We start from the raw sequence: 16,624 nt of genomic DNA on the forward strand, positions 1-16,624 counted from the left end.
ACTTGCCACGAGCTGTCTGAGGAATGAACAAATCTGTGCTGGCCGATGGAGAAGCAGAGTGCCCTTTGGCAGTGAGGATGGTGGGGCTGTCTCAGGGACTTGGGACTTGTCATTAGGAGGAACCAGTCCCTAGAGAAGGGCATCTAACCCTCCTCCTCATCAAGGCCGTCCTCCTTCCACCCCTTTAGACATAACATTGACCACGTACCATCACGTTTTCCCTAAGTTCTAGAGAGAGTCCAGACTTACTTCCAACGTCTGTCAAACATTCAAACTCACTGCCGTCACATCCATTTTGATCCAGAGTGACATGATAGCACAGAGTAGACCTGCCTCTGCAGGTTTCAGAAGCTAAAAATAATTCAAGGAGCAAAAAATATCTCATCTTTCTCCCATGGACTAGTGGGTGGGTCTAAACTGCCAACCTTGTGGTTAGCTGCTCAGTGTGATAACCAGGGCACCTTCCATTGCTCAGAAGACCCTCTAAAACCAAGTCCTGTCTCGATCTTTGTGGCTTCATCTCTGTCGTTCAACCAGCTGCCAACCTACTGTGACCAACTCAACCTTCATGTCTCCATGACGATGGCAATTCTTTTTCTACCTGGAACGGCCCGCTTCTCAATGTCTTCTCAGCAAAGTGGCTCAGATGAGTTCATGGAAGAATTAAATGAAAAGAACATGGAATTCCCCACCGTTTTTTGAAGGCCCCTTGTACCTTCCAGTGCCCAGCTCAAGTTTACTTCTTCCTTGACGGCCTGCTGAATCACTCACTGCTACTCCATGCGTCTGTGGCCACCGCTTTCCAGCTCTGTGCACACAGTGCCTGTTACTTCTCTATCAAATTGTGATGGAGCCCTAAGGTAAAATGTCCTTGAGATAGACATTCTATAGTCTCGATGCCTAGCAGAGTAGTTTGTTCACTAAGTAGTTAAATAGATAAATGATTTTATGAAAGACTTATAATACATCACCTGGAGGGATGGCTAGACAGGTGCTAAAGCAGGCTGAAAAAGGGAGGGAGGATTAGTGACAAGCTAGATGGTGAGTGTAAAACTCTTTCCACTTTTCTCTATGTTAGCAAGTCTTCACAGGAAAATGTTAGGAGGAAAATCGATTACTTAAACTGTGTAATTAAAACAATTTTTAGGAATCCTACCTGTTTGATCCCTAGTGATCCTGCTGGAAGACTTAAGAGATCTTCCCCTTTCCTGCTCTCAATTCGGGTCGAACTGAGCTGAGTTCTCAGTCGCTCTCAGTAAGAGTCCAAGGAACCTGATTCTGCTGGGGCAGAGGGCTCCTAAAAAAATCCCGCGCTAACTAAAACCTGCCCCAGCTCCTGGAGTTCTCGCCCGTCCTCCCTCCCCTCCAGTAAGGGCATTCCTTTCTCCCAGATCTAACTCCCACAAGCCACATCACATCATTCTCCTAAAACTTTCATGCAACTGCTCCATCTCTTTTGAAACCCAGATTTGCTGCTTTCTCCACATTTCTATAGATCACAACTTATGATTCAGCTCAACTCTTTTATCTTCTTTTTTCCCCAGGCTACATGCTGGGGTTTTCCAAGGACCCATTAACACTGCTCACAGAACTCTGCTACCACCTTAGAAGCCTGCTTTGACCTCCAAAGTGTGCCACGGCTTCTTCTGAGCTCCGTTACCATCTGAGCCAAATGCCTCACATAACACATTCTCCCTCACCTTTCCCTGCCCTGTTTCTTAAAGGCTTTGCCCTATAAGATCACGAAATTTTATTTAAATACATTATTCTAAATGCATTTCATACAGGTTCATTTAGATACATTTAAATACACTATGTATCTAAATGAACCTGTATGAAATGCATTTAGCGTTTTGGAGGTGCATGGCAAAGGCTGGCCACAGAGAACCCTAATGGATTAGCTGTTAAGGGAACTGATGGTTTCAGGTGCTTAAAAGCAGATTCTAAATGCTGCTGGGAAGATCAAGGAAACATAAAACAAGCTGGGACAAATACATTACTCATGCTTTTAATCTAATTTTGAGAAAGCGAGTGATTCTCTTTCTTGTAAATGAATTAAGAGTATTTGGGCATAACAATTCTAAAACTAGTCATAGTTTGCAAGATTAACATTTCCTAAAAGCTCTCTCTTTTATGGAGAAGATTAAAATTACTGTCTTAACAGATTACTTCAGCTTCCTATTCGTAAGAGAGATGTATGCAAGCAGTGAATGGACCACGAGCCAGTTCTCCAAATCCTCCATGAAACCTTCAGCTCCACACCAACTAACAAACAGAAACATTCCATCAAGGCAGAAATGAGTATTGTACCCGCTCTGACAGAATAATGCATGTGCAGGTGTGAAGCTGATGTATCCACAATAGAAAGGCTTTGGGAAACATGACTAAAGTGGCCTAGATGAAGCTATAAATATAATTTCACCACACAGCATGTTATGGGTATCTTAAAAAAAAAAAGCTTCTTTAACAGAGTCCCAAACTCAAATTATTGACTTAGTCTAATAGTCATGTATCAACTCCTTCACTAATTTTAAGCCAAAATCTTCTACATTAATGAACTAGTTAAGAATAGCATTAAAAAATAGCATTGAAATGTAGCTGAAAGTGACATGCCTGGGGATGCTATCAAATCAGGATCTGAATCCTGTCTCTCTTCCTACGTATGTGATTCAGACAATTCTGTGCCTCCGTTTCCTATCAGTCACACCACCTGCAAACATCTATGAGGATGTCTTGTTAGTTGCCCGCAAGTCCGTTCCCCTGGCGGTGGCCCAGAGTGGCCAAGCTGAGCTGCTTCTTGGGCTTTTGACGGGAAGCAGATCGCCAAGCCTTCTCCTGCAGGGTCTCTGGGGAGCATGAAACACCCACCTTCGATCTGGTAGGAGAGGGCTGAAACACTTGTGCCTTCCACACCCACCCCCCACCCAGATACCAGCTTTTCGATTGGTCTCTATCCCACAGAGGGACTCTAACATCAATATAGATTTCTTGAATATCCCTTAACACAGAGCCAGAAATAAGCAGACGGCTTAGAGCTAGATGTTTTGCTAATGAAACGTGGGATTATAAGTTAATGTAGTAGGAAATTATACTACATTATACCTACAAGAAGTATACTGTATTGGGGTGCATATTAAAACATTTGTAAATGTGAGGTTCTCTACATCCTGACATTAAGATGCTCGCTCTTCATAAAACTGAATGGCTATGGAAACATCTTAAAATTGTGACTGTGCTGGGTTACTCTTTATTGTTGTTGCAACCCCTCAAAGTGATTAAATCTGATCAAAAGAAAAACATCTTTTAAAAGAAGTTTCTGAGTATACAGTTTTCACTTGAGCATTACAAACAGATAATTTGGTTATATATTCATGGTAGTTGTTTATAAATCATGCCTTTGTGTACATATGTTTGATTATACCTTCCTCTGCTTTCATGAGATGGCAGTCTGAACTTTCTAGCAGCCATATTTGTCTCTATCTCCCCAAAGCCTCTGTCATGGTCCCTAAAACACAGTAGGCATTTAAAAATTATTAAATGAAGCAAGCATATTTATTTAGGTGGTGAATAAGAAAATCCAGCATCTTGGCTGTAATAAAGACATGTCCCAATACACAAGGAGAAACATTTCAGAGACCAAAGACCTTTGTTCTCCTTTATAAACAACTGCATAATCATCTTTTTCTACTTTTCTACAATAAGAAAATCAGCATTTGAAACACCAATAGTTTCAAGCTTTCATTACCACAAGCTTTCATTACCACAAGCATGGATTTTATCTTCAGGGCGGTCAAGGTTCATGCCCAAAAGAAACAGACGCGTTCACTTTTAAGGGTGGTTCATTAGAAATCATCCCTCAATTCCAGTACAAGTTAAACATCGAAAACAAGATCGGATGTAACTGTAGTAATCACACATTCTCATCTCTCATTTTATAATTAATGAAGCCCCAGAGATAAGGGCATATAGCTGTAAATGCCAGTTTCTTATATCATGTTTCTACTGTCTCAGAATCAATTCGATGACAGTGAGAGTTAGTTGGTGGTGCACTGAGTTATGAGTTGGGCTACTAACACAGGGTCAGCAGTTCAAAACCACTAGATGCTTCGTGGGGAAAAGACGAGGCCTTCTATTCCCATCGAGGGCTACAGCCTTCGAAAGCCACAGCGGCATTGGGAGTTAGAATTGACAAAAGGCAGAGAGTTTGGTTTTTTGCACGTCCACACACTTTCTAGTGTCCCATGTGGCTCTCACAAATGCTCTGTAAAAATTATTTTACCAACAGGGCCTCTGGGGCCCTTTGAATCCTATTGGGAGTGCCCAGGTGGTGCACGCTGCGAACACACAGCTGATAACTGAAAGGTGAGAAAGTTTGAGTCTACCCAGAGGTGATGTAGTTCTGAAAAATCATCCATTAGAGCACAGTCTGTAGAATCCACTTCTACTGGGGCACACGTGCAGTGGCCATGCCTGGGACTCAACCTGGCCACAACTGTGTTTTTGATTTTTTTATCACACACACACACACACACACACACACACACACACACACACACACCCCTGGTGAGTCACAAAACATGCGGCTGTGCTGGTGCTCTCAGGTCCCACCGTCTCCGTGGACACTCACCTTCGGTACTGGCAATGGGGCTACTGTCACATTTGCTTTCACACTGCTGCCTCGATGGAGGACGCACGTTTTCCACACAGTCGCTAGACGCCTGTCCCGTGTAGGAGAGGCATTGCACCGTCCGCGCTTGCTGTCCAAGGCCACACTGAGCAGAGCACTAAACCCAAAGGCAGAGGAAAAAATGAAATAGCTCAACAATTTACAGGAAGGAGCGAAAAAAGATACTCGGTACACGTTAAACTACATGCATTTTAAGCACTCCACACGTTACTTTTTAAAGGTCACCGTGTCAGTCATCTTAGAGAGGTGTAGGGTGAGATCATTCTACCAGAGGGCTCATTTGGAAACTCAAGGCTTGTCTGATTACCATAGGAAATAGAATCAATGTTGTTCCCCAAGACACCACAGTGGGTTTCTGGAGACGTCACACCAACAAGCCCAGACAGGGCTGGCGAGTGGTACCAGGAGAGAAATGAGAACTCTTCATGATGAGGTAGAATAACCAGATTCTAAGGCTGGGAGATCACGGTTGCTCCTTATCTATTACAGCCTTGCTGGTAAACGATCCAAGGGCTCACGGGTGGGCTCTGTACCTTATACAAATGTTAGTCAGTATAATAGCACTGCTTTGGGGCCTGACGGTGGGGCTGGTTTTGGGTTTGTTTCGCTTTGAGCTGTCTCTATTTTTTGGAAATATTGTCAGTTACCTGAGAAGTGGGTCTGGTGTCTATTAACACGTCTCTGCCTTTTTCTAGTCAGGCTTTCTGGCCTGGAGTTACCCTCTGTGGGACTGATTTGCTGTCCGGGCTGAAGGACATGGAGCGTGTTTGTTCTTTGGACTTATCACCAGACTACCATAAAGCCCGTGAGTTCTGCTATCAAAGGGATGAGAGCTGACAGGGGCTAAGGCCTGGGGATGGGGATGTTTACAAGGCAAAAGAGCAGGCCTGTTGGATTTGCTCGCAAATCTCTCTCTCACAAGACTAACGACGGTATTCAAAAAGACACTGCGATAGTTCATTTTAGGTGTCAAATTTGGCGAGGTTCTGGTGCCCAGTTGTCTGGCCAAACACTAGTCTAGCTGCGGTTGTTGAAGTCTGACATGTTTTTATCAATTAGTTAGCCATAAGTAAAGCATAATACGGTGGCCTCATCTAATAAGATGGAACAGGAAGGGATTTTTTTCCTCAGGGAGTGTCCTGCCTCCAGACGATGAATAAGAAACCTTGCCAGGACTCCATCTTTCTGTCATCTGACTTATGGATCTTGGGATACAAAAATGCAGCATGTCTGACCTAAGAATTTGGTACATAAGACTAGAGGAATTTCCAGACTATCCCCTGAGCTGTGGATTTAGGTACATAAGACAGACTATCTAATTTATCTGCCAGTCTACAGACTTTGGATTGCCAGCCCTATGAAATTGCATGAGCCAATTTTCTTAGCTCCACCTCCTGCCTGTCTCTCAACAGATAGGTAGGTAGGTAGATCAGGTAAACACACAGATAGATAAATCTCATAATTCTGTTTCTTTTAAAAACTCTAAGATAGGCACTGCCATTGAGGTGATTTTGACTCATAGCAACCCTACAGAGCAGGGTGAACGTTCTAATATAGAATGGCAAATACATGCGCTATATAATTTATTAAACTTTCTTTGGAGATGTACTTTCATGATTATTTTGAGTTTTAGAAAACTTGATAGATAATGTAAGTGGGAAGAAAAATACAATATTTAAAAGAAAAACATCAAAATAACAGTTGTAAAGTTGATGAAATCACCAACATGCAAAAACTTTCCACTGGCCTCTAAGAAACAGCGCATTGACATGTCAACCTAAATTAAACTAAAGCTCGTGAGAGCATGTCTGCCCGGAGTCCTAAACAGCATGCTATCAATTACACACTAGGAAACTGTCACTCTTCTGCAGTGAAATACAGCCTTACATTAATTACATACATGCTTTCATGTGTGTTCACCTTTGGCACTTTGTAAACTCAACCGACACTCAAACACAAAATGCAAAGCATTAATTATTGTCTCCTTTTGCCTCCCCTCTGGGCTGAGCATAAAGTAGCTGGGGTTTCTGTTTGTCTAAATGAGAACTGAAAAAGCATTGTCCTTTCCCAAATGAAATAAACCATGCCCTCTCCACCCCACCCCCCACACAAACAGAAAACCAAAAACCAGATGCACTGCCATCAAGTGAGCTCCAAGCCATAGCAACCTTATAAGGCAGGGTAGAATGGTGCCGGGAAATTTCTAAGGCTGTACGTCTGTACGGAAGCAGACCGCCACATCTTTCTGACAATTTCCCTGTTGTTTTTAGCTAAAGGTGTGAGAATCCCTGGCATCCATCAATACAAGTAGGAAGTATGCAGTGGGTGTGCAATGGCCATGCGTGCCGGCTCCTGTTTGTGCACTGCACCACACTTCCATCATACCTAGACTCTCATCGGTTCGTCCTCATCAAGTGAGCCCTAACAATGGCCAACCAGGAACCTTGAGGTTTCTTCCCAAGGGGCTGCTTCCATGGCCTTACCTGGCCCCAGTCTCCAGTCACCCAGCGAGGAGGAGGGCAGCGGCCCAAACTGCAGCGGATGCGCACAGGAGGCTTGCTTTCCTCTGGGCATTGTGCAGCTGGGAATGTTCTGGAAAGGTCACTGCTCTTGCATAGAACAATCCGATGCTTGAATCCTGGACCGCATTTTGGAGTGCACTGGAAATAAAACAAATACTAATGAATAACGACAGTCTAAAGACAGAGGGAAATTGGAGGAAAGTCTTTCTTGGAGGAAATGTGTATTTGGGTATACAATATACATGCACATAAAATTCTAGGCAGTCTCTCAGATGTGAAAATTCCTTAAGTTTTTAAGCAGAAGTACTTGTATCTTTTCGCTAAGGTCTTTAATAGCTAACCCCAATGTTTGCTTTTCTTGGCTAACTATTTTCCTCTTTTATTGGGGGTAGGTTTATTCTTCTGTTCCTCCTTTTGCTTGGCCTCATTCAGCTGTGATAAGATTCTATTTTTTTGGAACGTGGAACCCTTGGTTTCTTTCTTGCTGGGTGTGGGCTTCTGAAAAGAATTCTTCTGTTATTTGTAGACCGCAAGAACTTGCCCCTGTGAAGGGAGCTGGGGGTTGATTTGATGTGTGTTCTTCTAGCGTGGTGGCTAAAAATACATGGCCATGAGGGAGAGGGGTGATTGCACAGAAAACCTCTGTTCATCAGTTAATCATAATGAATTTGACTGCTCCTTAGCATTGGGCATATCCTCCGGATTGAAGAAAATTGCTTCTTCCTATGTATGTCACACACCCTGTGATTTGCCTTTTCGCCAAGCTAATTAAAATGCCTGTTTCTGGAAGTCCGGCTTCCTAGTTAACATCAAGGCTGACTGAAGTCTTCCAGCTTTCTCTGGTGAAGATCTGCTCCCCTCCTCTCCTTACACCCTGCCTCCCCCCGCCCCCCTGAGGCAAGTGGAGCTCTACCTACACAGTTTTGAAGCGCCACAAATGTTCTTTAAACTTCATCCCCCAATATCATGGCCCCAGTACTGGCCTTCACCGTGGCTTGACCGGAGCATGTGCACAGGTACAAATAAGAGATGAGTTCACGAGTCCAGGAACAGAAATAGGAGTAGCAACACCAGAAGGGTGGGGAGAGGTGGGAAGGAAGGGGGAACCGTTCATGATGATTGACACATAGCCACAGCTGCCCCTCCCCTCCGGGGGAGGAACAACAGAAATGGTGGGGGAAGGGAGACAGAGGTTGGTGTAAGATACAAAAATAATAATAAATTTATAATTTATCATGGGGTTAGAGGGTGGGAGGGGCGTTGGGAGGGAAAAAAGAGCAGATACCAAGGGCTCAATGGAAAGCAAATGTCTAGAAAATAAGGATGGCAACATATGAATAACTACACTGGGTACAATTGATGTATGGATTGTTATAAAAGCTATAAAAGCCCCCAATTAATTAAAAATTCACAAATACTTAAGCACCATAAGCGGATGTAGATGATAGAGATTCCCGTGTCAATCACCATCTGTTTTCTAGTTATTTATATACATAGCTCTCATCCCTTCCAGACTATAAACGTTTTGAGATCTTGGTCCGCTTTTTGAAATCTTTGGAACGTCTCTTGGTACACAGCAGAGAGCTTTTGCTGTCCTTTGGCTGTGGAGATGATGGTTTGATTCAGCATCTTATCTCTACGTTCTTTCTCAAGGACATATACTAGCTGCGGGACGGGGATATCCAAATGAACACTATACACACACCACTGAAAGGCTTTCCTAGGGGCAAGCTTTGAGCCTGGTAGAACATGAGAAAAATATTAACATCTCTTCATGGGAAAATGAAGAATCCCATGAGAACTCTCTAATAAAATGGACAAGGGGGTAGCTAAAAAAAAAACACAAAAAAAACCCCGGATTTTTCCCAAAAAGCTATGTATTTAATTTTTATATGAAAAACAACCATATCACCTTCAAAGTAATCTCCATTACACGTAAAACATTTGTCAAATCTGTGATTCCATTCTTGGAAACACTTTCAAACATCTATTTGGATGGCTGACAGCACCTCCCTCATAAAATTGCTCTCCTTTCATGTCCCTCTTCATTAATGGAAACAAAAAGAAGGCACACCGAGGGAGGTCAGGTGAGTGAGGTGCATGGGCAAGAGAGGCCTGCTGGTTTTTGCCCCAAAATTGGAGTACTGAGATGACTGCATGAGCAGGTGCATTGTCCCAATCCTTTCAGAACTTTAAATACAAAGCTTGATTAACAGTCTGACCTGGTGGAACGAAATCCAAATGCACTATGAGTAGATGTTTTTATCAGCTCAGAAAGTTGATGGGTGTCCAGAATGAGATTTGTCATCAATCGACATTTCACCTTTTTAGAAATGAGAAAACCACTCCTACATTTGAGTTTTTCCCATAGTACTGCCATGTAAGCTGAGCTCAACATCACAGTTTCTGCAGCGCTTCACCCAGGTAGGACACAAAAGTTTGCAGCTGCATGCTGTTCTCTTAAATCAGCCATCACCAAAAAACGAAGTTTGATTGAAACTGCTTTCATGAAAAAGTTCACTGTAATCTTCCCAGGTGATGCCACTGGGTACACTATTGTGAGTTGTTCAATGCTTGCCTAGAGGGAAAAATGCATACTCAGAAAGCTCCGCTTTTTCCAGCAGAATTCCGGTTTTTTGGGTAACCCTCCGTATATAATAAATTTCTTAAAATTTAGAAAAAAATATTTATTAAAATGTATTTCAAAGGAGAATAACAGTTCTCCTAAAGGAGAGAATATAGTTCTGTCTAATTAGGCTCAACGAACAAGGAAATTCCTACTCCCTATAATTCCTTTCCAGAGCCAAATCAACTCCCTTTAGGTCTTGCTGCAGCCCCCGACACATATAATCAATTACCGGCTCCTATTAATCCAACTCTGAAATCTCTGCCATGCCTCTTGATTTCACTCCATCTCCACTACCATGACCCCGACTTCACACAAACATCACTTCCCATATTAAGTGATGCCTTTCTAGTAGGTCTCCCTGTTCTTGCTCTTGCCTCATTCTAAGAAACCCAAAGCTCTGAGGAGTCTAGATGAAACCAAATGGCAGTTTCCTTCTAGAATCAAGTGTTCAAATGTACAAGGACACTGATCCTCAGTGGGGTAATATGTACTTTTGTGGAGAGCCAAGCATATAATGACATCTCCAACTGGGGCAAGAAATATTTTAGAAAATTACAGCCCAAATGCCACTAAGTAAGAGAAAGATCATCTCATGGAGCAGTAGAGACAGAAGATGATCAGCTCGATTCTCAACTCGTGAGTAACTTAAAACTATATTTGTACCACATTCTTATTCAATGAATGCCCATCATTCCTGAGCCCTGTAATTGTAGCCCCAAATATTACACGTGTCACCCAAAAGCCTGTTCCCTATAAATATTGTGCTTCTTAAGGGTGGTTATGATGATCCAGGTGGGCTGCAAGAAAAGATACCTACACTCCGTCCTGTATTATGGGCCACCGTACAAAAGCTTTGCATTGCCAGAGGGTGTTGAGTACTTTTTTTTTTCTGAAAAGGGGGCAGTAAGTCAAATGAATTTGAGACTCTATGGTCTATATCCACATAAAAGTGTATTTTGTAGACTTTTTGAATGCATAGCAACACTCACTAGTAATAAGTTAGAGTTTGGATACTTAATGCACCTACCAACAACAACTAATGTGAAGTCTAGAAAAGTCATTCATTTAGCACTTAGTTCTATGCCAGTTTTCTATTTATTCAAGAAACAAGTATAAGAAATAGATCTTGGACAATGGGTATTTTGAGGGAGTATATTTTAAAAAGGACTTTGAGATCTATAAGGCTCACCAGGTATCATTTGAAAATGTAGCTCCTGATTGAGTATATCTCCGTGGAAAGGCAAAGTGTCAGCAGGTGGCTGAACCAGAATGGTTCTACAGAAGCCCCACTATTCTGAGGGATCAAAACAATTGGCTGAGACTGCGGTAGCCCATCCACAGTATACAGTGATGCTCCTCGGAGCTGGTCGCCAAGGGTGGCCCACACAGAAAATCATTTAAAATCTAACAGAATGTAGACAATCTCAGCAGAACCTAAAAGGACAGAAAGTAGAAGAAAGGTTTGGGGTCCATGGGGTGGGGGTAGGGCAGGGGTAAGTGGTGGAGGTGGGGTAACGGAGATGACGTTAAGAAGTCCAGGAAGAAAAGGTGTATTTGGAAACTGACTGTGGAAGCGAGTGTACAATTCTGCTTAACATGATTGAATTATGGAATGATATGGCATATGTATTAAACTCCCCATTAATAATAAATTAAAAACAAAAAACAAGAATAGATCCAGGAATGGGTTTTAGGCTCACACTAAATTCCAGCTCCAATTTAAGAATATTTAGTTCTGACATCATAGCTCTGCATGATATTCACCCTCAGGAAGAGAGCACAGAAGATATGGGGAGATGTGGCAAAGAAAGTAGATGGTGCCTGGCTATCAGAAAAAATAGTATTTGGGATCTTAAAGGGTTGTCTCCAAACAAGCAGCCATCTAAGTGAGATGTCAATTAAGTCCACATTGGAAGAAGCACTCCATCATCAGTCACTGAAGGGTTATAAATCATATAATCTGAAGTCGAAGGAGGGATTAGTATCAGAGCCTAAATTATGAGAGTCCAGTTTGCAGAAGGTTATGGATGACAGGGGGAGCCCAGGATTCACTTATGGGAACTCCATAGGAAACATGCCTCTGGAAATTCCCTCTATCCACAATTGAGAGATGGGAAGAAACGAGTTGCTAAACAGAAGGCACTGGAGAGATGAGTAGAGAAGATCAAAGGCACACATCTGCTTGAACAGCTAAAACGGTGTCAGGTTATCCCCCTCTGGTGCATGCTTGACCTGATCTGGTTTTCCACATTTTCTGGATCTTTGTTTTGTGGTTGTTCATATTAGGGTATATCGCAGAGGTGTTAAGTCATCGGAGGTCACCCTCTTGAAATTGTTACATGTTTTGCTGGGTTACAGTATGAAACCCAGGACTGAGGGATAGCAAGTCGAATAGCAGTTTTGAGGGTGGGGCGAAAGTGGTGGTGTTAGGGCCAAAGGAAGATGATGTTGAGGAGCCCAGGTAGAAAAAGGAGGTTTGGACACTGATTACTGACGGTGGGAGCAATTGACATGATTGAACTATGAAATGATATGTGTTAACTCCCAATCCATAATACTAACAGTTATAAATATCAATAAGTAAACGAGACAGTCGTGGCTTCATTTATGTAACACAATGCTGCTGATGAGCCATTTTCCACCTAGGTACCCTTTTCTGGGTCCTCCCCCACTGCTCACAGAAGTACCACATACGGTTCTGGGCTTTGCCGCAATAGAGATTTTGTATTAAAGCCACTGGAGAAGGAATGAAAAAGGTCAAAGGGTACATTCTTCTTGCCTCACATATTTCTACCAGTTGAACCTCCTCCTTGTGATTAGCAAAGCTCAGACAGCTGATAGTTGGGGGTGGGGAGGGGACAGAGGGCAAGAGCAGAAAGAGGAGGGACCGTCTCACAGGCACTATGGCAGCAAATGGAATGATTTGCAACAGGGAAAGCAGAAGAGGTCCCCATGGACTGCTCGTCCCATCGCGTTTCACGGGAGGTGTGCCATTGCTCTGCAAACAGCCTGCTGCTTCTCACTTTGCTTTCTGTAGTTACATAAACATTTATTTCTTTTAATTCTATTGATTGATTCTCTGACTTGGAGACGAGGTGGGCTTCTTGGGAAAGTAGGGAAGAAGTGTGTGGGCTCCCTCCCCTTTGCATGAAGAATGGAGATAATACGAAAGAGCATGTCCAGCTAGAGTCCCCAGGGCAGTCATCACAGGATTTGACACCAGAATGGCTTCTCTGGGTTGAGCTACAAACACTTTATTTGAGGGGTGACCCCAACATGCATACTGCACCACACAGGGCCACTCTGTCCCTTGTTTGGAATCAGCTTTCTTAAATATGAAAGCAGAAATGTGATCAAAGGCCTTTTGTCTTGTACATGTATTCATCAAGCTGTCTCCAAGAGTGTCCATGGACCCCTAGAGAGTCATTTCAGCCAATCTCTTCAGTGATTGGAAAGATTAAGAGTCAAAATTCTAAGGGCAAGGTAAGATCAAGGAAAAACATGTGTGGAAATACAACCTTCAGAGGTTGAATCCAGGAAAAAATTATAGATATATTTATTTATATTTATATATGAAGTGGAAGTATATCAGTAATGGGCATAGTTATTTCTCAGGGCTCTTATATATGGTCAAACCAAAAGCCAAACCACTTCTATGAAGTCAATTCTGACTCACAACAACTCTATAACTCTATACAGGGCTCTGGGGCTTTCAAATCTTTGTAGGAGCACCTATCTCCTGAGAAGGGACTAGTAGCTTTGAACTATTAACCTTGACATAAGCAGCCCAAAGCTTATCCAATGGGATACCACCAGGTTCCTTTATGTCATCTATTTTATGCATCTGGATGTGTCAAATTTTCTTGGTTTCTTGCAGAAGAGTAATGTGATGCAAGGCTCTGTATTCAAGACTCCTTATCACCAGTATCCAAATTATACTATTTCATCTGCCATTTCTTCTTTACAATAAAATGTTGTCTTACCTTACTTTCATCACATAAACTGCATTTCTGTTCTGCTGTATCTCTTAGAAACATTTCTATAGCTTCTTTATGCTCTTTCCGACTGCAAATGCCATGTACCCTCAACACTCACTTCAAATTCTCTCATCTAATATGCCCTCTTCTGGGCTATTCTTCTCTGAATTATGGATTTCCACGGACACTCCTATGTTTGTGCACCACAATCTACTGCTTCATTGAATGCCGTCTCATGTCATTCTCTAATTATATCATGGGAACGTCTTATTTGCCTGTGCTTACGGGGTTCTCTACAATGCCTTGCCTAGTGTCTTTGGTAGGCAGGCATTTTCCTGACTTGACCTGGTGCACTAACACCGTAGCAGACCCTTCATTGGGACCCTCCAATAGCAGACTTTTCAGCATGAGCAATAGTTATTTATGTATTTCTACAAGGCCCCTGGACCCTGAATTACAAGGAAAATAGTCCCTAGATCACAAATAAATTCCATTCTTAAATCTTTTGGCATAATTTGCATGTAAATCTCAACAAGTTAGGTATGGTTTGTATCTAAAATCAGTTAGATAAATGTTTGTCTCAGTATATGGTGTACCTTTATATGCCTAAAAACATTAAAGAAACACTTCCAGATATACTAAATAATATCTTTAAAGTTATTGTGTTCAATACGACTTTAATAACAATGTTTCGATGTGTATTCAAAGTAGCACCTGTTTGTTATTACAAATCATTTTATATACTTTCACTTTTTAATATAATGAACTGTATGGAGGTTAGGTTGAAAGTATGGGCTGTACCCAGGGATAACCTGTAATTATTAAAATGTTCACACCTCTATAGAATGTCTATTCTTTACTAATGGATGTTCTCTTTCAAATGAATCCAGGAGTCAATCCACCCATGTGAGGGAGCAGAAGAGGTCATGCTGTTTCTCATAACAATGAAAAAACAATACCAAGAGTGTCCCCACATTTGATGGAAACTGCAAATAAAAGTTAGGTAGGCAGAATGTCATTCTTAAAACTGGAGTAAGACCAGGAAACTTGGGAGAACATTTCTAGTTCCTGCCAGATTCCATGGGTAACCACAACTGGTCAGAATCACCACTCCTGTGTCCAATCTGAAACAGCTCCCCCTTTAGCTCCGTGCCTTCCTAAAATAAGGCCACTCGGGCATTCAGAGTTAAAAGGAGAAGTTACATCCAGACAAAATGAAAACAGTTTTTCTTGACAAACTGCTTGCTTATGTGATGTACAGGAAACAGTCCATGCAAGTCCTATAATGTGTCCAGCAGGACATGTTAGAAAAGAGTCAGAACATTGCCTGTGATGCCACCTTGAAGGAATGATCTCCAGTGATAGAGCCCGGTGCGTGCTACATCTACAGAATGAGTCAGATCGTCTTGGGGAAATGTAGAGAATGGTATAGTGTGTGTGTCACATATGCTGGGGAGTCGAGAATTAACGCTATCTTTTAACTCATTAAGAAGCCCTGATGGCGGGTGAACAAGTAAATGTGGTGAAGAAAGCTGATGGTGCCCGGCTATCAAAAGAGATAGTGACTGGGGTCTTAAAGGCTTGAAGATAAACAAGCGGCCATCTAACTCAGAAGCAACAAAGTCCACATGGAAGAACACACCAGCCTGTGTGATCGAGTGGTCCCAAAGGGATCAGTTACCAGGCATCAAAGAACAAAAAATCATATCATTGACTGCACACCTCCATGATAGGATCGCTGAAGACAAATGGGTGCATAAGCAAATGTGGTGAAGAAAGCTGATGGTGCCCGGCTATCAAAAGAGATAGTGTCTGGGGTCTTAAAGGCTTGAAGGTGAACAAGCGGCCATCTAGCTCAGAAGCAAATAAGCCCACATGGAAGAAGCACACCGGCCAGTGCGATCACGAGGTGTCCAAGGGACCAGGTATAAGGCATCATGCAAAAAAAAAAAAAGATATGTGTGTGTATGTATGTGTATATATGTGTATATGTATATATGTATGTGTATATATGTATATCATATTAAATGAAGGGGGAAGTGCAGAGTGGAGACCCAAGGCCCAAGTGTCGGCCAATGGAGATCCCCTCATAGAGGGGTTTAGGAGAGGAGATGGGTTAATTAGGGTGTGAGGTAGTATCGATGAAGAACACAGCTTTCCCCCAGATCCTGGATGCTTCCTCCCCCCAACTACCATGATCCGAATTCTACCTTGCAGGGCTGGATAGGACAGAGGCTGTACACTGGTACATATGAGGGTTGGAGGTACAGAGAATCCAGGGTGGATGATACCTTCAGGACCAAGGGTGTGAGGGACGATGCTGGGAGAGTGGAGGGTGAGTGGGTTGGAAAGGGGGAACTGATTACAAGGATCCACATGTGACCTCTTCCCTGGGAGAGAGACAGCAGAGAAGGGGTGAAGGGAGACTCCGGATAGGGCAAGATATGACAAAATAACGAGGTATAAATTACCAAGGGCATATGAGGGAGGGGGGAATGGGGAGGGAGGGGGAAAAAAAAGAGGACCTGATGCAAGGGGCTTAAGTGGAGAGCAAATGCCTTGAGAATGATTGGGGCAGGGAATGTATGGATGTGCTTTATACAATTGATGTATGTATATGTATGGATTGTGGTAAGAGTTGTTTGAGTCCCTAATAAAATGTAAAAGAAGAAAAGAGAAAAAAAATGATTAGGGCAAAGACTGTACAGATGTGCTTTATACAATTGATGTATGTATATGTATGAACTGTGAAAAGAATTGTATCAGCCCCAATAAATTGTTAAAATAAAAAAAATGTTTTAAATTATCT

The 16,624-nt window shown here is 42.4% G+C and overlaps 1 protein-coding gene across 3 annotated transcripts in view; it reads right to left on the reverse strand.

Annotated features, from left to right (window-relative positions):
* ADAMTS6 (ADAM metallopeptidase with thrombospondin type 1 motif 6) overlaps positions 1-16,624 on the reverse strand; it is a 308,640-nt gene that overhangs the window by 10,529 nt on the left and 281,487 nt on the right. For 2 of the 3 annotated variants that reach the window (XM_075541085.1, XM_075541084.1), the window contains 2 exons: positions 7,171-7,347; positions 4,628-4,784 (listed from right to left, as the gene is read on the reverse strand). In XM_075541085.1, the coding sequence (XP_075397200.1) occupies positions 4,628-4,784; positions 7,171-7,347 (334 nt within the window). Of the gene's footprint in view, positions 1-4,627; positions 4,785-7,170; positions 7,348-16,624 lie in introns of those variants that run through there. The other variant, XR_012782832.1, reaches the window with a different exon arrangement.

This window comes from Tenrec ecaudatus, chromosome 2 (genome assembly GCF_050624435.1).
Source record: "Tenrec ecaudatus isolate mTenEca1 chromosome 2, mTenEca1.hap1, whole genome shotgun sequence".
Classification (NCBI taxonomy): Eukaryota; Metazoa; Chordata; class Mammalia; order Afrosoricida; family Tenrecidae; genus Tenrec; species Tenrec ecaudatus.